Consider the following 21,484-nt stretch of genomic DNA (forward strand, 5'->3'; position numbering starts at 1 on the left):
TTTTTATCCATGGGCTCCTTAAACAACGAACTATCCTCAAGAGGAATCGTTGTACGCTTTGCGAGTGTGGAGATAGCACTATCCACCTTAGGGACAGTCCCCCATAGCTCGAGCTGAGAGTCCGGAACAGGGAACAGTTTCTTAAAAGAAGAGGAAGGGGAAAAGGATGAACCAAACTTCTTCCATTCATTCTTAATAATGTTAGCCATCTTAACAGGAACCGGGAAGGTCTGAGGCACCACCCTGTCCTCATATACTTTATCAAGTTTAGGAATCGAAGGTTCCTCCGGTAGTTTTGGTTCCGGAACCTCCAGCTTAGCAAGCACTTGCTTCAGTAGAAAGCGTAAATTTTCCATCCTAAACCTAAAGTCTGGTTCCTCCGCAGCCGGAGGTTTAGATGACACAGACTACGACCCAGAAGGAACGTCCTCCGAAGAGTCGGAGTTGTCCTCGTCAGCGGATAATCTTTTCGAGATATCCATTGTAGTAGATTACCTCTGGGCCGTGCCGCAATGCTTTACCCTATGCTTGCGCTTAGCAGAATGTGGTAAGGCACTAATCACCGCAGACACCGCCGATTGCAGTTGATCCGCAAAATCTGACGGCCAGTGGCCCTCTCCCTCAGGAGGTTTAGTCGTGCCCTGAGGAGCTGCATGTGTAAATCGGAGATGAAAGTAGGGAACGCACCTCACAGGACGGAGAACCCTCAGAGGTGGACGGCTCTGTAGTACTAAACATCTTATTCTTTCTAGATGTAGTAATCTTGTCAAGGCATGTGGAACAGAGTTGAGCAGGCGGATCTGCCAGAACCTCCTCACAAACACAGGAATTAGACTTTGTTAAAGAGGGAGTACCCTCCAAAGCGTCAGAGTCCTCCATAGCTTACGCCTTTATTACGGACTCAATATATTATATAAATGGCACCTTTACATATCCAATTGCCGGGGCACTCACCACCTCCTTAGACCCGGACCACAGAAAAAAACGCTTTGTCTCCTGCAACCGCCGGTCAAGAAGAGGAAGTTGAATAGGCCCCACTGGGTCACATACAGTGCCTCGCAGGACCACCCCTGCACTAGGGAGAAAAATAACTCCCGGAAATTAAACCTGTAGTCCACCCATTGCCAGAGCCTCATCTCACACATATATCGCAGAAATGACACAACAAATAACATTATGTACAATCGCCCCCCTCCCCCGTTCAATAATCCCCCTACCAGGGACATTAACCCTTGATTCTATAAAGATAAAAGGTGTCACACTGTGACCCTGTCTTCTTGCGTTATCAATATGTATATAAAAAATTAAATGATCTTACCAGAATCTATGCCGTGGAACAGGAACATGGCCTCTCAAGTGTGACAGTGTAGTAGCATCGCTCCTGACATGGACTTGAGTGCAGGAAGCAGGCAGCAAAACTCGTCAATGGAGCTGTTAATGTGAGTCGGGATGCTTTCCCAGAAAGACTCTCCATGCATCTCCGGACTCTAACTTTCACCCATGCTCTCACTGAGAGGCTGACAGGACTACTTAACACTCCAGTCCCATTTTGAAGAGTACTACCCTCCATAAGAGACTACACCGAATCTTCCGACATTTCTCTGCCAACCTCCTATGACGAAAGTCAAAGAATGACTGGGGGATGAGGAGAGTGGGGGAGGTATTTAAGCCTTTGGCTGGGGTGTCTTTGCCTCCTCCTGGTGGCAAGGTCCTTAATTCCCACAAGTAATGAATGAAGCCATGGTCTCTCCTCCCCTTTAGATGGAAACAATACAGGAAAAAACAAATCTTTAAATAAAAGTTTTAAAAGATCCAAAGTGCCAAATATAAAAAAATCAGGAAAAAAAGGTTTGTAAAACAGCTGCAATTGTTATGTGACATAGTGCAACAGTAATGTCGAAATGTATCCATGCTTTGCATAGGGCTGTTTATGTAGCATGAATACATTTTGTAATGTTTGGTTGGGTTTACTCAGGTTACTTACTTTACTCCAGACATTTTGAAGCTGTGATGTACTTTGCAAAACAACTTGCAGTGACTGTAATGGGACCCAGTATGTTGTCTGCAACAGTGGGACAGGAGTAGGGCATGTTCTAGTGGTTAGAAAAATGCAAGATATGCATTGGGAACCATCATGAGAGGCAGCAGCAATTTTAATTTCTCCTATTGATCGTTCACGCAAGGAACAATATGGTAGCAGGTTAAGTATGCAAGACATTGCCCACCATAACTTGCACCTGTCTTGTTAAATGGAGGGCAATTATAGACACAGGGCTAAACACCCACTAGGTCAGGGCTGCACAACACTTTGGGGAGCTAACTAAATACAATCTTTTGGGTAGCTGGTCAGTCAAATACATAAACAAAATTTACTCAAAAAAACAACAACATAATTTATGCTCAACTGACTAATTAATTTCTTGATACATCAGTTGTGAAATGTAAACATAAAAAAATAAAATATAAAGGACGCAATTGAAGTGCAAAGGATCTGCTATCCCATATATAAAAAGAGTTGGGTCTTGAAGAGTCACCATCAAGAACAAAATTAATCAGGAAAGTAAAAAACATAATTTATGTAAGAACTTACCTGATAAATTCATTTCTTTCATATTAGCAAGAGTCCATGAGCTAGTGACGTATGGGATATACATTCCTACCAGGAGGGGCAAAGTTTCCCAAACCTCAAAATGGCTATAAATACACCCCTCACCACACCCACAAATCAGTTTAACGAATAGCCAAGAAGTGGGGTGATAAGAAAAAAGTGCGAAAGCATATAAAATAAGGAATTGGAATAATTGTACTTTATACAAAAAAATCATAACCACCACAAAAAGGGTGGGCCTCATGGACTCTTGCTAATATGAAAGAAATGAATTTATCAGGTAAGTTCTTACATAAATTATGTTTTCTTTCATGGAATTAGCAAGAGTCCATGAGCTAGTGACGTATGGGATAATGACTACCCAAGATGTGAATCTTTCCACGCAAGAGTCACTAGAGAGGGAGGGATAAAATAAAGACAGCCAATTCCTGCTGAAAATAATCCACACCCAAAATAAAGTTTAATGAAAACATAAGCAGAAGATTCAAACTGAAACCGCTGCCTGAAGTACTTTTCTACCAAAAACTGCTTCAGAAGAAGAAAACACATCAAAATGGTAGAATTTAGTAAAAGTATGCAAAGAGGACCAAGTTGCTGCTTTGCAAATCTGATCAACCGAAGCTTCATTCCTAAACGCCCAGGAAGTAGAAACTGACCTAGTAGAATGAGCTGTAATCCTTTGAGGCGGAGTTTTACCCGACTCGACATAGGCATGATGAATTAAAGATTTCAACCAAGATGCCAAAGAAATGGCAGAAGCTTTCTGGCCTTTTCTAGAACCGGAAAAGATAACAAATAGACTAGAAGTCTTTCGGAAAGACTTAGTAGCTTCAACATAATATTTCAAAGCTCTAACAACATCCAAAGAATGCAACGATTTCTCCTTAGAATTCTTAGGATTAGGACATAATGAAGGAACCACAATTTCTCTACTAATGTTGTTGGAATTCACAACCTTAGGTAAAAATTGAAAAGAAGTTCGCAACACCGCCTTATCCTGATGAAAAATCAGAAAAGGAGACTCACAAGAAAGAGCAGATAATTCAGAGACTCTTCTGGCAGAAGAGATTGCCAAAAGGAACAAAACTTTCCAAGAAAGTAATTTAATGTCCAATGAATGCATGGGTTCAAAAGGAGGAGCTTGAAGAGCCCCCAGAACCAAATTCAAACTCCAAGGAGGAGAAATTGACTTAATGACAGGTTTTATATGAACCAAAGCTTGTACAAAACAATGAATATCAGGAAGATTAGCAATCTTTCTGTGAAAAAGAACAGAAAGAGCAGAGATTTGTCCTTTCAAGGAACTTGCGGACAAACCCTTATCTAAACCATCCTGAAGAAACTGTAAAATTCTCTGTATTCTAAAAGAATGCCAAGAAAAATGATGAGAAAGACACCAAGAAATATAAGTCTTCCAGACTCTATAATATATCTCTCTAGATACAGATTTACGAGCCTGTAACAGAGTCAGAGAAACCTCTTTGACCAAGAATCAAGCGTTCAATCTCCATACCTTTAAATTTAAGGATTTGAGATCCTGATGGAAAAACAGAATTTATGTTTACCTGATAAATTACTTTCTCCAACGGTGTGTCCGGTCCACGGCGTCATCCTTACTTGTGGGATATTCTCTTCCCCAACAGGAAATGGCAAAGAGCCCAGCAAAGCTGGTCACATGATCCCTCCTAGGCTCCGCCTTCCCCAGTCATTCGACCGACGTAAAGGAGGAATATTTGCATAGGAGAAATCATATGATACCGTGGTGACTGTAGTTAGAGAAAATAAATCATCAGACCTGATTAAAAAACCAGGGCGGGCCGTGGACCGGACACACCGTTGGAGAAAGTAATTTATCAGGTAAACATAAATTCTGTTTTCTCCAACATAGGTGTGTCCGGTCCACGGCGTCATCCTTACTTGTGGGAACCAATACCAAAGCTTTAGGACACGGATGATGGGAGGGAGCAAATCAGGTCACCTAGATGGAAGGCACCACGGCTTGCAAAACCTTTCTCCCAAAAATAGCCTCAGAAGAAGCAAAAGTATCAAATTTGTAAAATTTAGTAAAAGTGTGCAGTGAAGACCAAGTCGCTGCCTTACATATCTGATCAACAGAAGCCTCGTTCTTGAAGGCCCATGTGGAAGCCACGGCCCTAGTGGAATGAGCTGTGATTCTTTCAGGAGGCTGCCGTCCGGCAGTCTCATAAGCCAATCTGATGATGCTTTTAAGCCAAAAAGAGAGAGAGGTAGAAGTTGCTTTTTGACCTCTCCTTTTACCAGAATAAACAACAAACAAGGAAGATGTTTGTCTGAAATCCTTTGTAGCCTCTAAATAGAATTTTAGAGCACGAACTACATCCAAATTGTGCAACAAACGTTCCTTCTTTGAAACTGGATTCGGACACAAAGAAGGCACGACTATCTCCTGGTTAATATTTTTGTTAGAAACAACATTCGGAAGAAAACCAGGTTTAGTACGCAAAACCACCTTATCTGCATGGAACACCAGATAAGGAGGAGAACACTGCAGAGCAGATAACTCTGAAACTCTTCTAGCAGAAGAAATTGCAACCAAAAACAAAACTTTCCAAGATAATAACTTGATATTAACGGAATGTAGGGGTTCAAACGGAACCCCCTGAAGAACTGAAAGAACTAAATTAAGACTCCAAGGAGGAGTCAAAGGTTTGTAAACAGGCTTGATTCTTAAATATAGGGGGAGGGACAAAAGGTATGCCGGGCCTTTCCCATTCTTTGTTTACAATGTCCGCCACCCGCTTGGGTATAGGAAAAGCTTCGGGGGGCCCCGGGACCTCTAGGAACTTGTCCATCTTACATAATTTCTCTGGAATGACCAAATTGTCACAATCATCCAGAGTAGATAACACCTCCTTAAGCAGAGCGCGGAGATGTTCCAATTTAAATTTGAATGTAATCACATCAGGTTCAGCTTGTTGAGAAATTTTCCCTGAATCTGAAATTTCTCCCTCAGACAAAACCTCCCTGGCCCCCTCAGACTGGTGTAGGGGCATGTCAGAACCATTATCATCAGCGTCCTCATGCTCTTCGGTATTTTCTAAAACAGAGCAGTCGCGCTTTCGCTGATAAGTGGGCATTTTGGCTAAAATGTTTTTGATAGAATTATCCATTACAGCCGTTAATTGTTGCATAGTAAGGAGTATTGGCGCACTAGATGTACTAGGGGCCTCCTGTGTGGGCAAGACTGGCGTAGACGAAGGAGGGGAAGATGCAGTACCATGCTTACTCCCCTCACTTGAGCAATCATCTTGGGCATCATTTTCTCTAAATTTTGTGTCACATACATCATATCTATTTAAATGAGAAGGAACCTTGGCTTCCTCACATACAGAACATAGTCTATCTGATAGTTCAGACATGTTAAACAGGCATAAACTTGATAACAAAGTACAAAAAACGTTTTAAAATAAAACCGTTACTGTCACTTTAAATTTTAAACTGAACACACTTTATTACTGAACATGAGAAAAAGTATGAAGGAATTGCTCAAAATTCACCAAAATTTCACCACAGTGTCTTAAAGCCTTAAAAGTATTGCACACCAAATTTGAAAGCTTTAACTCTTAAAATAACGGAACCGGAGCCGTTTTTATATTTAACCCCTATACAGTCCCTGGTATCTGCTTTGCTGAGACCCAACCAAGCCCAGAGGGGAATACGATACCAAATGACGCCTTCAGTAAGCTTTTTCTATGTATCTGAGCTCCTCACACATGCATCTGCATGCCTTGCTTCCCAAAAACAACTGCGCATTAGTGGCGCGAAAATGAGGCTCTGCCTATGATTAGAGAAGGCCCCCAGAGAAAAAGGTGTCCAATACAGTGCCTGCCGGTTATTTAACATAATTCCCAAGAATAAAATAACTCCTCAAAGCTAAAAACTATTAAAAATGCTTATAAATCAATCGTTTTAGCCCAGAAAAATGTCTACCAGTCTTTAAAGCCCTTGTGAAGCCCTTTATTCTTATTTAATAAAAATGGCTTACCGGATCCCATAGGGAAAATGACAGCTTCCAGCATTACCAAGTCTTGTTAGAAATGTGTCATACCTCAAGCAGCAAAAGTCTGCTCACTGTTTCCCCCAACTGAAGTTAATTCCTCTCAACAGTCCTGTGTGGAAACAGCCATCGATTTTAGTAACGGTTGCTAAAATCATTTTCCTCTTACAAACAGAAATCTTCATCTCTTTTCTGTTTCAGAGTAAATAGTACATACCAGCACTATTTTAAAATAACAAACTCTTGATTGAAGAATAAAAACTACATTTAAACACCAAAAAACTCTAAGCCATCTCCGTGGAGATGTTGCCTGTACAACGGCAAAGAGAATGACTGGGGAAGGCGGAGCCTAGGAGGGATCATGTGACCAGCTTTGCTGGGCTCTTTGCCATTTCCTGTTGGGGAAGAGAATATCCCACAAGTAAGGATGACGCCGTGGACCGGACACACCTATGTTGGAGAAAAAGGACCTTGCGACAGAAGGTCTGGTCTTAACGGAAGAGTCCACGGTTGGCAAGAGGCCATCCGGACAAGATCCGCATACCAAAACCTGTGAGGCCATGCCAGAGCTACCAGCAGAACAAACGAGCATTCCTTCAGAATCTTGGAGATTACTCTTGGAAGAAGAACTAGAGGCGGAAAGATATAGGCAGGATGACACTTCCAAGGAAGTGATAATGCATCCACTGCCTCCGCCTGAGGATCCCGGGATCTGGACAGATACCTGGGAAGTTTCTTGTTTAGATGAGACGCTATCAGATCTATTTCTGGAAGTTCCCACATTTGAACAATCTGAAGAAATACCTCTGGGTGAAGAGACCATTCGCCCGGATGCAACGTTTGGCGACTGAGATAATCCGCTTCCCAATTGTCTATACCTGGGATATGAACCGCAGAGATTAGACAGGAGCTGGATTCCGCCCAAAGCAGAATTTGAGATACTTCTTTCATAGCCAGAGGACTGTGAGTCCCTCCTTGATGATTGATGTATGCCACAGTTGTGACATTGTCTGTCTGAAAACAAATGAACAATTCTCTCTTCAGAAGAGGCCAAGACTGAAGAGCTCTGAAAATTGCACGGAGTTCCAAAATATTGATCGGTAATCTCACCTCCTGAGATTCCCAAACTCCTTGTGCCGTCAGAGATCCCCACACAGCTCCCCAACCTGTAAGACTTGCATCTGTTGAAATTACAGTCCAGGTCGGAAGAACAAAAGAAGCCCCCTGAATTAAACGATGGTGATCTGTCCACCACGTCAGAGAGTGTCGTACAATCGGTTTTAAAGATATTAATTGAGATATCTTTGTGTAATCCCTGCACCATTGATTCAGCATACAGAGCTGAAGAGGTCGCATGTGAAAACGAGCAAAGGGGATCGCGTCCGATGCAGCAGTCATAAGACCTAGAATTTCCATGCATAAGGCTACTGAAGGGAATGATTGTGACTGAAGGTTTCGACAAGCTGAAATCAATTTTAGACGTCTCTTGTCTGTCAAAGACAGAGTCATGGACACTGAATCTATCTGGAAACCCAGAAAGATTACCCTTGTCTGAGGAATCAATGAACTTTTTAGTGAATTGATCCTCCAACCATGATCTTGAAGAAACAACACAAGTCGATTCGTATGAGATTCTGCTAAATGTAAAGACTGAGCAAGTACCAAGATATCGTCCAAATAAGGAAATACCACAATACCCTGTTCTCTGATTACAGACAGAAGGGCACCGAGAACCTTTGTAAAAATTCTTGGAGCTGTAGCTAGGCCAAACGGCAGAGCCACAAACTGGTAATGCTTGTCCAGGAAAGAGAATCTCAGGAACTGATAGTGATCTGGATGAATCGGAATATGCAGATATGCATCCTGTAAATCTATTGTGGACATATAATGCCCTTGCTGAACAAAAGGCAAGATAGTCCTTACAGTTACCATTTTGAATGTTGGTATCCTTACATAACGATTCAATATTTTTAGATCCAGAACTGGTCTGAAGGAATTCTCCTTCTTTGGTACAATGAAGAGATTCGAATAAAACCCCAGCCCCTGTTCCAGAACTGGAACTGGCATAATTACTCCAGCCAACTCTAGATCTGAAACACATTTCAGAAATGCTTGAGCTTTCACTGGATTTACTGGGACACGGGAAAGAAAAAATCTCTTTGCAGGAGGTCTTATCTTGAAACCAATTCTGTACCCTTCTGAAACGATGTTCTGAATCCAAAGATTGTGAACAGAATTGATCCAAATTTCTTTGAAAAAACGTAACCTGCCCCCTACCAGCTGAGCTGGAATGAGGGCCGCACCTTCATGTGGACTTAGAAGCTGGCTTTGCTTTTCTAGAAGGCTTGGATTTATTCCAGACTGGAGATGGTTTCCAAACTGAAACTGCTCCTGAGGAAGAAGGATCAGGCTTTTGTTCTTTGTTGAAACGAAAGGAACGAAAACGATTATTAGCCCTGTTTTTACCCTTAGATTTTTTATCCTGTGGTAAAAAAGTTCCTTTCCCACCAGTAACAGTTGAGATAATAGAATCCAACTGAGAACCAAATAATTTGATACCCTGGAAAGAAATGGAAAGTAGAGTCGATTTAGAAGACATATCAGCATTCCAAGTTTTAAGCCATAAAGCTCTTCTAGCTAAAATAGCTAGAGACATAAACCTGACATCAACTCTGATAATATCAAAAATGGCATCACAGATAAAATTATTAGCATGTTTCAGAAGAATAATAATATTATGAGAATCATGATCTGTTACTTGTTGCGCTAAAGTTTCCAACCAAAAAGTTGAAGCTGCAGCAACATCAGCCAATGATATAGCAGGTCTAAGAAGATTACCTGAACACAGATAAGCTTTTCTTAGAAAGTATTCAATTTTCCTATCTAAAGGATCCTTAAACGAAGTACCATCTGCCGTAGGAATAGTAGTACGTTTAGCAAGGGTAGAAATAGCCCCATCAACTTTAGGGATTTTGTCCCAAAATTCTAATCTGTCAGATGGCACAGGGTATAATTGCTTAAAACGTTTAGAAGGAGTAAATGAATTACCCAAATTATTCCACTCTCTGGAAATTACTTCAGAAATAGCACCAGGAACAGGAAAAACTTCTGGAATAACCACAGGAGATTTAAAGACCTTATCTAAACGTTTAGATTTAGTATCAAGAGGACCAGAATCCTCAATTTCTAAAGCAATTAGTACTTCTTTAAGTAAAGAACGAATAAATTCCATTTTAAATAAATATGAAGATTTATCAGCATCAACCTCTGAGACAGAATCCTCTGAACCAGAAGAGTCATTAGAATCAGAATGATGATGTTCATTTAAAAATTCATCTGTATAAAGAGAAGTTTTAAAAGATTTTTTATGTTTACTAGAAGGAGGAATAACAGACATAGCCTTCTTGATGGATTCAGAAACAAAATCTCTTATGTTATCAGGAACACTCTGAACATTAGATGTTGATGGAACTGCAACAGGTAATGGTACTTTACTAAAGGAAATATTATCTGCATTAACAAGTTTGTCATGACAATTAATACAAACAACAGCTGGAGGAACAGCTACCAAAAGTTTACAGCAGATACACTTAGCTTTGGTAGTTCCAGCACCAGACAGCGATTTTCCTGAAGTATCTTCTGACTCAGATGCAACGTGAGACATCTTGCAATATGTAAGAGAAAAAACAACATATAAAGCAAAATTGATCAAATTCCTTAAATGACAGTTTCAGGAATGGGAAAAAATGCCAAGGAACAAGCTTCTAGCAACCAGAAGCAATGAAAAATGAGGCTTAAATAATGTGGAGACAAAAGCGATGCCCATATTTTTTTAGCGCCAAATAAGACGCCCACATTAAATGACGCCACATCCGGAACGCCGACATTTTTGGCGCAAAAGAACGTCAAAAAATGACGCAACTTCCGGCGACACGTTTGACGCTGGAAACAGAAAAGATTTTTTGCGCCAAAAAAGTCAGCGCCAAGAATGACACAATAAAATGAAGCATTTTCAGCCCCCGCGAGCCTAACAGCCCACAGGGAAAAAAAGTCAAATTTTTAAGGTAAGAAAAATGATTGATTCAAATGCATTATCCCAAATATGAAACTGACTGTCTGAAAATAAGGAATGTTGAACATCCTGAGTCAAGGCAAATAAATGTTTGAATACATATATTTAGAACTTTATTAAAAAAGTGCCCAACCATAGCTTAGAGTGTCACAGAAAATAAGACTTACTTACCCCAGGACACTCATCTACATGTTTGTAGAAAGCCAAACCAGTACTGAAACGAAAATCAGCAGAGGTAATGGTATATATATATAAGAGTATATCGTCGATCTGAAAAGGGAGGTAAGAGATGAATCTCTACGACCGATAACAGAGAACCTATGAAATAGACCCCGTAGAAGGAGATCATTGAATTCAAACAGGCAATACTCTCCTCACATCCCTCTGACATTCACTGCACGCTGAGAGGAAAACCGGGCTCCAACCTGCTGCGGAGCGCATATCAACGTAGAATCTAGCACAAACTTACTTCACCACCTCCATAGGAGGCAAAGTTTGTAAAACTGATTTGTGGGTGTGGTGAGGGGTGTATTTATAGGCATTTTAAGGTTTGGGAAACTTTGCCCCTCCTGGTAGGAATGTATATCCCATACGTCACTAGCTCATGGACTCTTGCTAATTACATGAAAGAAATGTGGTTTTCTTTCTTACAATGGTGAGTCCATGGTCCCTTGTGGAATCATATACCAAAGCAATGAAGACCACAAACCATAAAACGGGGGGTTGGCGGAGGAAAGTCAGGTAAAACAAAACTATTCTACCAAAACATGCCTTAACCAACATGAAAGCATCATACGTATAAAACACGGCAACTGTATGAACAGAAGACTTAAGTCGCCTTACAAATCTGTTACTACCAGGTAAGCTTTCCTGATCAAATCTTTAAGCCATCCAAGCAAAGTAATCGCATTGCCCTTCAGAAGCCCAGAAAAAGTACAAAAAGTGCAGAGAAAAAAGAAAGGATTTAGTCATTGTTACATAGAATTTTAAAAGTTTTTAATACATTCAAATTGTGGAAAAGCATTTCCTTTTCTGACTTTGGATCTGGACAAAGAGAATGAACAACAATCTCCTTTTTTATAGTTTCTGAAAAAGACTACCTCAGGCAAATAGGAATGCACAGTCCTGAAGACACGGGTATCCTTATAAAAGACAAGCGAAGGGGATTGCAAGATAGAGCTGACAACTCAGAAACTCTCCTAGCTGAGGAGACGGCTAAGAAGAAGAGCACCTTCCAGGACAACCGTAAATCCAACAAATACATAGGCTCAAAACGTTGGGATTGAAGAACCGCAACACCAAATTAAGGTGTAGTCACAGGCCTTTTAAATGGCCTAATCCTGAATAGAACCTGGACTACGGTCTTGATATCTGCAAACCTCAAGAGTTTCATGTGAAAGAAGCACAGGCAAGGAAGATATTAGATCCTTTAAGAAGCTATCCGAGAAACCGTTGTCTAAGCCATCCTAAAGAAACTCAAATACTCCAGACTTACAATAGTAACCTTATGCATAGCACCAAGATAAATAAGTATGCCACACTTTTGTAGAAAACACACCTTCTAAAAGGCTTTCAAGCCTGAATTAAAGTAAACGTAAAGCTTAAAGGGACATGAAACCCAAATTTTTTCTTTCGTGATTTAGAAAGAGCATGTCATTTTAAACAACTTTCTAATTTACTTCTATTATCTAATTTGCTTCATTCTCTTGATATAACTTGCTGAAAAGCATATCTAGATATGCTCAGAAGCTGCTGATTGGTTGCTGCACATAGAGGCCTTGTGTGATTGGCTCACACATATGCATTGCTATTTCTTCAACAAAGGATATCTAAAGAATTGAGCAAATTAGATAATAGAAGTAAATTGGAAAGTTGTTTAAAATTGCATGCCCTATCTGAATCATGAAAGTTTAATTTTGACTAGACTGTTCCTTTAATGAAAAAGTGCCCAGTATCTAAAAATACTCTTAAAAACAGGGGCACTTTCATTCATTAAACTTTACATTGAAGCATATTTTTTAAAATACTTACCAATGCTTTATGGAAAACAGACTGGCGATCCTCCTCTGCCCACTTCTCCTGCTGTAGTTAGCAGATCGATGACAAATCCGGGTTCCTCCAATTGTTGCGTTGCCTCACGAGCTGGACGCCAAAGTGGGCACGCAACGATTGGAAGAACTCGGATTCATCATCAATATGTTAACTACAACAGGAGCAGAGGATCGCTGGTCTGCTTTCCATAAAGTAAAGGTATTTTAAAAAAAACAATTTATGCTTACCTGATGAATTTATTTCTCTTGTGGTGTATCCAGTCCACGGATCATCCATTACTTGTGGGATATTCTCATTCCCAACAGGAAGTTGCAAGAGGACACCCACAGCAGAGCTGTTATATAGCTCCTCCCCTAACTGCCATATCCAGTCATTCGACCGAAAACACGCAGAGAAAGGAGAAACCATAGGGTGCAGTGGTGACTGTAGTTTAAATGAAAAAATTACCTGCCTTAAAATGACAGGGCGGGCCGTGGCCTGGATACACCACAAGAGAAATAAATTTATCAGGTAAGCATAAATTGTGTTTTCTCTTGTAAGGTGTATCCAGTCCACGGATCATCCATTACTTGTTGGATACCAATACCAAAGCTAAAGTACACGGATGAAGGGAGGGACAAGGCAGGTACTTAAACGGAAGGTACCACTGCCTGTAAAACCTTTCTCCCAAAAATAGCCTCCGAAGAAGCAAAAGTATCAAATTTGTAGAATTTTGAAAAAGTATGAAGCGAAGACCAAGTCGCCGCTTTGCAAATCTGTTCAACAGAAGCCTCATTTTTAAAGGCCCAAGTGGAAGCCACAGCTCTAGTAGAATGAGCTGTAATCCTTTCAGGAGGCTGCTGTCCAGCAGTCTCATAGGCTAAGCGGAATATGCTTCTTAGCCAAAAAGAAAGAGAGGTTGCCAAAGCCTTTTGACCTCTCCTCTGTCCAGAGTAGACAACAAACAAAGCAGATGTTTGACAAAAATCTTTAGTAGCTTGTAAGTAAAACTTTAAAGCACGAACCAAGTCCAGATTGTGTAATAGACATTCCTTCTTTGAAGAAGGATTAGGACACAAGGATGGAACAACAATCTCTTGATTGATATTCTTGTTAGATACCACCTTAGGTAAAAACCCAGGTTTGGTACGCAGGACTACCTTATCCGTATGGAAGATCAGATAAGGAGAATCACATTGTAAAGCAGATAACTCGGAGACTCTACGAGCCGAGGAAATAGCTACCAAAAACAGAACTTTCCAAGATAAAAGTTTGATATCTATGGAATGAAGAGGTTCAAACGGAACTCCTTGAAGAACCTTAAGAACCAAATTTAAGCTCCATGGGGGAGCAACAGGTTTAAACACAGGCTTGATTCTAACCAAAGCCTGACAAAATGCCTGAACATCTGGAACATCTGCCAGACGCTTGTGCAAAAGAATAGACAGAGCAGAAATCTGTCCCTTTAAGGAACTAGCTGATAATCCTTTTTCCAAACCATCTTGGAGAAAAGATAATATCCTGGGAATCCTAACCCTTGGATTCACACCAATAAAGATATGTACGCCATATTTTATGGTAAATTTTCCTGGTGACAGGCTTTCGTGCCTGTATTAAAGGTATCAATGACTGACTCGGAGAAGCCACGCTTTGATAAAATCAAGCGTTCAATCTCCAGGCAGTCAGCCGCAGAGAAATTAGATTTGGATGGTTGAAAGGACCCTAAAGTAGAAGGTCCTGTCTCAGAGGCAGAGTCCATGGTGGAAAGGATGACATGTCCACCAGATCTGCATACCAAGTCCTGCGTGGCCACACAGGCGCTATCAAAATCACTGATGCTCTCTCCTGCTTGACCTTGGCAATCAGTCGAGGGAGCAGAGGAAACGGTGGAAACACATAAGCCAGGTTGAAAGTCCAGGGCGCTGCTAGAGCATCTATTAGCGTCACCTTGGGATCCCTGGACCTGGATCCGTAACAAGGAAGCTTGGCGTTCTAGCGAGACGCCATGAGATCCAGTTCTGGTTTGCCCCAACGATGAATCAATTGTGCAAACACCTCCGGATGGAGTTCCCACTCTCCCGGATGAAAAGTCTGACGACTTAAAAAATCCGCCTCCCAGTTCTCTACACCTGGGATATGGATAGCTGATAGGTGGCAAGAGTGAGTCTCTGCCCAGCAAATTATCTTTGAGACTTCTAACATCGCTAGGGAACTTCTTGTTCCCCCTTGATGGTTGATGTAAGCCACAGTCGTGATGTTGTCCGACTGAAATCTGATGTACCTCAGAGTTGCTAACTGAGGCCAAGCCTGAAGAGCATTGAATATCGCTCTTCCAGAATATTTATTGGAAGGAGTGTCTCCTCCTGAGTCCACGATCCCTGAGCCTTCAGGGAGTTCCAGACTGCACCCCAACCTAGAAGGCTGGCATCTGTTGTTCCAATTGTCCAATCTGGCCTGCGAAAGGTCATACCTTTGGACAGATGGACCCGAGATAGCCACCAGAGAAGAGAATCCCTGGTCTCTTGATCCAGATTTAGTAGAGGGGACAAATCTGTGTAATCCCCGTTCCACTGACTGAGCATGCATAGTTGCAGCGGTCTGAGATGTAGGCGTGCAAACGGCACTATGTCCATTGCCGCTACCATTAAGCCGATAACTTCCATGCACTGAGCCACCGAAGGGCGCGGAATGGAATGAAGAACACGGCAGGAATTTAGAAGCTTTGATAACCTGGACTCCGTCAGGTAAATTTTCATTTCTACAGAATCTATCAGAGTCCCTAGGAAGGAAACTCTTGTGAGTGGGGATAGAGAACTCTTTTCCTCGTTCACTTTCCATCCATGTGATCTCAGAAATGCCAGTACTACGTCCATATGAGACTTGGCAATTTGGAAGTTTGACGCCTGTATCAGGATGTCTAAATAAGGGGCTACTGCTATGCCCCGCGGCCTTAGGACCGCCAGAAGCGACCCTAGAACCTTCGTAAAGATTCTTGGGGCTGTAGCTAATCCAAAGGGAAGAGCTACAAACTGGTAATGCCTGTCTAGAAAGGCAAACCTGAGAAACCGATGATGATCTTTGATATCGGAATGTGAAGATAAGCATCCTTTAAATCCACTGTAGTCATATATTGACCCTCCTGGATCATAGGTAGGATGGTACGAATAGTTTACATCTTGAATGATGGAATTTGTTTAAGATCTTTAGATCCAAAATTGGTCTGAAGGTTCCCTCTTTTTTGGAAACCACAAACAGATTTGAGTAAAAACCCTGTCCCTGTTCCTCCTTTGGAACTGGATGGATCACTCCCATAACTAGGAGGTCTTGTACACAGTGTAAGAATGCCTCTCTCTTTATCTGGTTTGCAGATAATTGTGAAAGGTGAAATCTCCCTTTTGGGGGGGAAGCTTTGAAGTCCAGAAGATATCCCTGGGATATAATTTCCAACACCCAGGGATCCTGGACATCTCTTGCCCACGCCTGGGCGAAGAGCGAAAGTCTGCCCCCTACTAGATCCGTTACCGCATAGGGGGCCGTTCCTTCATGCTGTCTTAGAGGCAGCAGCAGGCTTTTTGGCCTGCTTACCTTTGTCCCAGGTCTGGTTTGGTCTCCAGACCGTCTTGGACTGAGCAAAAGTTCCCTCTTGTTTGCATTAGAGGAAGTTGATGCCGCACTTGCCTTGAAGTTTCGAAAGGCACGAAAATTAGACTGTTTGGCCCTTGATTTGGACCTGTCCTGAGGAAGGGCATGACCTTTTCCTCCAGTGATATCAGCAATAATCTCCTTCAAACCAGGCCCGAATAGGGTCTGCCCCTTGAAGGGAATGTTAAGCAGCTTAGATTTTGAAGTCACGTCAGCTGACCATGATTTAAGCCATAACGCCCTGCGCCCCTGTATAGCAAAACCAGAATTCTTAGCCGTTAGTTTAGTCAAATGAACAATGGCATCAGAAAACAAAGGAATTGGCTAGCTTAAGTGCTCTAAGCTTGCCAAGTATGTCATCCAATGGAGTCGCTACCTGTAAAGCCTCTTCCAGAGACTCAAACCAGAACGCTGCAGCAGCAGTGACAGGAGCAATACATGCAAGGGGCTGTAGGATAAAACCTTATTGAATAAACATTTTCTTAAGGTAACCTTCTAATTTTTTATCCATTGGATCTAAAAAAGCACAACTGTCCTCGACAGGGATAGTAGTACGCTTTGCTAAAGTAGAAACTGCTCCCTGCACCTTAGGAACTGTCTGTCATAAGTCCTGTGTGGTGGCGTCTATTGGAAACATTTTTCTAAAAATAGGAGGGGAAGAGAATGTCACACCTGGTCTATCCCATTCCTTATTAATAATTTCTGTAAACCTTTTAGGTATTGGAAAAACATCAGTACACACCGGCACTGCATAGTATTTATCCAGTCTACACAATTTCTCTGGCACTGCAATTGTATCACAGTCATTCAGAGCAGCTAAAACCTCCCTGAGAAACACGCGGAGGTGTTCAAGCTTAAATTTAAATGTAGAAATATCAGAATCAGGTTGCATCATCTTTCCTGAGTCAGAAACATCACCCACAGACTGAAGCTCTCCTTCCTCAGCTTCTGCATATTGTGAGGCAGTATCAGACATGGTTCTTAAAGCGTCAGTATGCCCTGCATTTCGTCTAACCCCAGAGCTATCTCGCTCACCTCTAAATTCAGGTAGTCTGGTTAATACCGCTGACAGTGTATTATCCATGACTGCCGCCATGTCTTGTAAAGTAATCGCTATGGGCGCCCTAGATGTACTTGGCGCCATTTGAGCGTGAGTCCCTTGAGCGGGAGTCAAAGGATCTGACACGTGGGGAGAGTTAGTCGGCATAACTTCCCCCTCGTCAGATTCCTCTGGTGATAAATTTTTTTTTTTTTTTTAAAGACAGAATATGATCTTTATTGCTTAAAGTGAAATCAGTACATTTGGTACACATTCTAAGAGGGGGTTCCACCATGGCTTTTAAACATAATGAACAAGGAGTTTCCTCTATGTCAGACATGTTTGTACAGACTAGCAATGAGACTAGCAAGCTTGGAAAACACTTTAAATCAAGTTAACAAGCAAATATAAAAAACGGTACTGTGCCTTTAAGAGAAACAAATTTTGTCAAAATTTGAAAAACAGTGAACAAAGGCAGTAAATCAAACGAAATTTTTACAGTGTATGTAATAAGTTAACAGAGCATTGCACACACTTGCAAATGGATGATTAACCCCTTAATTAAAAAAACAGATAAAAAAAACGATAGACGTTTTTTAACAGACACAACAAACTGCCACAGCCTGCTGTGGCCCTACCTTCCCCAATAAACGACTTTGGAAAGCCTTTGAGCCCTTTAGAGATGTCCTATAGCATACAGGGGACTCCTGAGGGAAGCTGGATGTCACAGTTTGAAATTTTAACTGCAACAACTGTAACTTTTATACTACAACAGTGGAAAGCCTCCGGAAACTGTTTCTAGGAAAAATTTAAGCCAGCCATGTGGAAAAAACTAGGCCCCAATAAAGTTTTATCACCAAAGCATATATAAAAACGATTAAACATGCCAGCAAACGTTTTATATTGCAATTTTATAAGGGTATTACCCCTGAGAGTAAGCATACCAGTCGCTATTAAATCACTGTATTCAGGCTTAACTTACATTAATCCGGTATCAGCAGCATTTTCTAGCATTTTCCATTTCTAGAAAAAAATGTAACTGCACATACCTCATAGCAGAGTAACCTGCACGCCATTCTCCCGCTGAAGTTACCTCTCTCCTCAGACATATGTGAGAACAGCAATGGATCTTAGTTACAACCTGCTAAGATCATAGAAAACTCAGGCAGATTCTTCTTCTATTTACTGCCTGGGATAAAATAGTACAACTCCGGTACCATTTAAAATAACAAACTTTTGATTGAAGATAAAAAACTAACTATATTTCACCACTCTCTCTTACTACCTCTATGCGTGTTGAGAGTTGCAAGAGAATGACTGGGTATTTCAGTTAGGGGAGGAGCTATATAACAGCTCTGCTGTGGGTGTCCTCTTGCAACTTCCTTTTGGGAATGAGAATATCCCACAAGTAATAGATGATCCGTGGACTGGATACACCTTACAAGAGAAAAGAAGCTTTATTGTAAAGTTTAATGAATGAAAGTGCACCTGTTTTTAAGAGTATTTTTAGATACCGCTCACTTTTTCATTAAACTTTAGATTCACTTTAAGGTATCAAGCACCTTGTCCAAAAGATCCTTGGCAGATAAAACCAGACATTCAAGCTTAATGCACAGATGGCAAAAAGGACTCTGTTACAACAGTTTTAATCTACAAGGAAGAAGCCAATGAGAGCAAGTTCTCTATCAGGTCCGTGTATACTCCATGGCCATGTGGGTGTAATGAGAATCACTGGCACCCACTCCTAATGAACACATCACATATAGGGAAAAGACTGGATGACCAAAAGACCACTAATGCATCTACCAGAGCTGGCTGGGCATCTCTGGTACTGGAACCATAGTGTGAAATCTTGTTATACAAATCAGAAGCCATGAAATTTCTGTCTAGCTAATCCCAAGCGCTACGGAATCTGTTGCCGCTTTATGAATAAAGAATAAAAATAATAATCCCAGCTCCTGACATTAAGTCAAATACTTTTTGACGGAGACCACTCATTTGAATCTAGGTGTTCCTAGAATTCCACCTCCCAATTGTCTACCCCTAGAATGTGGATAGCTGAAATGACCATCTGCTGAAGTTCCACTCATTTCATGAGGCATGATTCCTCCTCACAGACATGACTTGGTATTCCTCCATAACGATTGACATCTGCCACAGCCATAACATTGTTTGATTGAGAGACCACTGAGCAAGAGTAAGCCAAATCATCAGAGCTTTGAAGATCGCTTAGAGCTTAAAAATATTGATTGGTTTAACTCATCTCCTGACGTGACCAAACTTCCTGCTCTATCTGAATTTGCCACAATGCTGCACAGTCGTCTAGACTGGTGTCTGTAGAAATGACCATCCAGAATGGACTCAAAATGATTGTCCCGCAATTATTTTTGTAGTCCTCTGATGCCAACCACAAGGCCCAACTTCAGGTAATAACGAAATTATTTATCAGTCTCTTTAAAAAAAGGAAAATCTTCTCTGTAGCCTGAGGATCTTGTGTAACACACAGAGTTTCCCACTGATATGACAAGAGTGTTGTGTTAACCAATCAATTATTACAGGTGTTACAGCAATGGGTAGGTGTTACACAAGGTAGTACAAGGAAGACGTGTCACACATGTAAGGCAAACATTATGCACATGTAGAGCAGGCATTAGACATACATATGTAAGGAAGTGTGAGTCAGGAGTTACACCAATGTAAGGCAACTTGTGTTTGCGGTCTAGCAGCTGTTCTCTTGTGACCCACAATGCATTGAGGCACACATGCCTGTGACTAGTAAATTCCCCATTTGTGGCAGCCTATCAAATTTTAAATTTGCTTTAACTGGTGCTTTGATATAGCATTATTACTAAGCAGCTTGTATCGTGCCTCACCTTACAATGTCAGGCTCTGTACCATCACTTTTAAAGGCTGTCTGAAGTTGTCTCTCTTTGGTCAGAAGTTCGTCCAGAAGGCTTTGGCGCTGATCTCCATCATACTGTGTGCTGAGAAAGTTCCAAGTTAAGATGAAAAAAAAAGAATACTTTAGATGATCACTTGTTTATGCAAAAGTAAACTTTTATGGGAATATTAAAAGCAAAATTAAAGGAATTTGAAAGAAAAAAATAAATTCATAAAATGTTGTAAAAGTTTCCAGTTTACTTCTATTATCAAATTTGCTTTGTTGTTATTGTAGTATTCTTTCTTGAAGAGCATAACGAGGTAGGTAATATGCACGTGTAAAAGAACACTATTAGGCAGCAAACACTGCTGCCATGATCGATTGCTCTTGCAAATGTGTAACATTGTTAAAAGTATTCTTTTAAAACTATATAGTGCTGCAGACACGTGCACGTTGCTGTTTTTCAACAAATGATAGCAAGAGAACTAAGTCAATTTGATAATAGAAGTCAATTAGAAAGTAAAATTTTACAAATTGTCTAAACATGAAAAAGAATTTTGGGTTTCATGTCCCATTAAACTTTCATGGCTTGGAAGGAATTTTTAGAAAACTTACTATTTTCTAATTATACTTTCCATTTGACTTATTATTATGAAATTAGCTTTGTGCTCCTGGCACCTTTCTTTAAAGGGACAGTCTAGTCAAGATTAAACTCTCATGATTCAGATAGGGCATGCAATTTTAAAGAACTTTCCAATTTACTTTTATCATCAAATTTGCTTTGTTCACTTGGTGCTATTTTTGAAAAGCTAGGCTCAAACTGATTTCTAAACTGTTGAAAACCGCCTCTTAGCTCAGAGCATTTTGAAAGTTTTTCACAGTTAAGACACTACTAGTTCATGTGTGTCATATAGATAACATTGTGCTCACTCCCGTGTAGTTATGCAGTTTAGCCAATCATTGCAGACTCCTAAATGTCTGTCAAAAGCACTGAGATAAGGGGGCAGTCTGCAGAAGCTTAGATACAAGGTAATCACAGGGGTAAAAAGTATATTAATATAACAGTGCTGGTTATGCAAAACTGGGGAATGGGTAATAAAGGGATTATCTTTTTAAACAATAAAAATTCTGGTGTAGACTGTCCCTTTAAGAGTAAACCTAGTTAGGCTGGAAGG

General features: G+C 40.9%; 1 protein-coding gene across 1 annotated transcript in view; it reads right to left on the bottom strand.

Annotated features, from left to right (window-relative positions):
- STX8 (syntaxin 8) overlaps positions 1-21,484 on the bottom strand; it is an 848,919-nt gene that overhangs the window by 669,675 nt on the left and 157,760 nt on the right. Inside the window, exon 4 of the mRNA XM_053710039.1 lies at positions 20,302-20,412. Coding sequence (XP_053566014.1) covers positions 20,302-20,412 — 111 coding nt within the window. The remainder of the gene's footprint in view (positions 1-20,301; positions 20,413-21,484) is intronic.

This window comes from Bombina bombina, chromosome 1 (assembly GCF_027579735.1).
Source record: "Bombina bombina isolate aBomBom1 chromosome 1, aBomBom1.pri, whole genome shotgun sequence".
NCBI classification, from domain to species: Eukaryota; Metazoa; Chordata; class Amphibia; order Anura; family Bombinatoridae; genus Bombina; species Bombina bombina.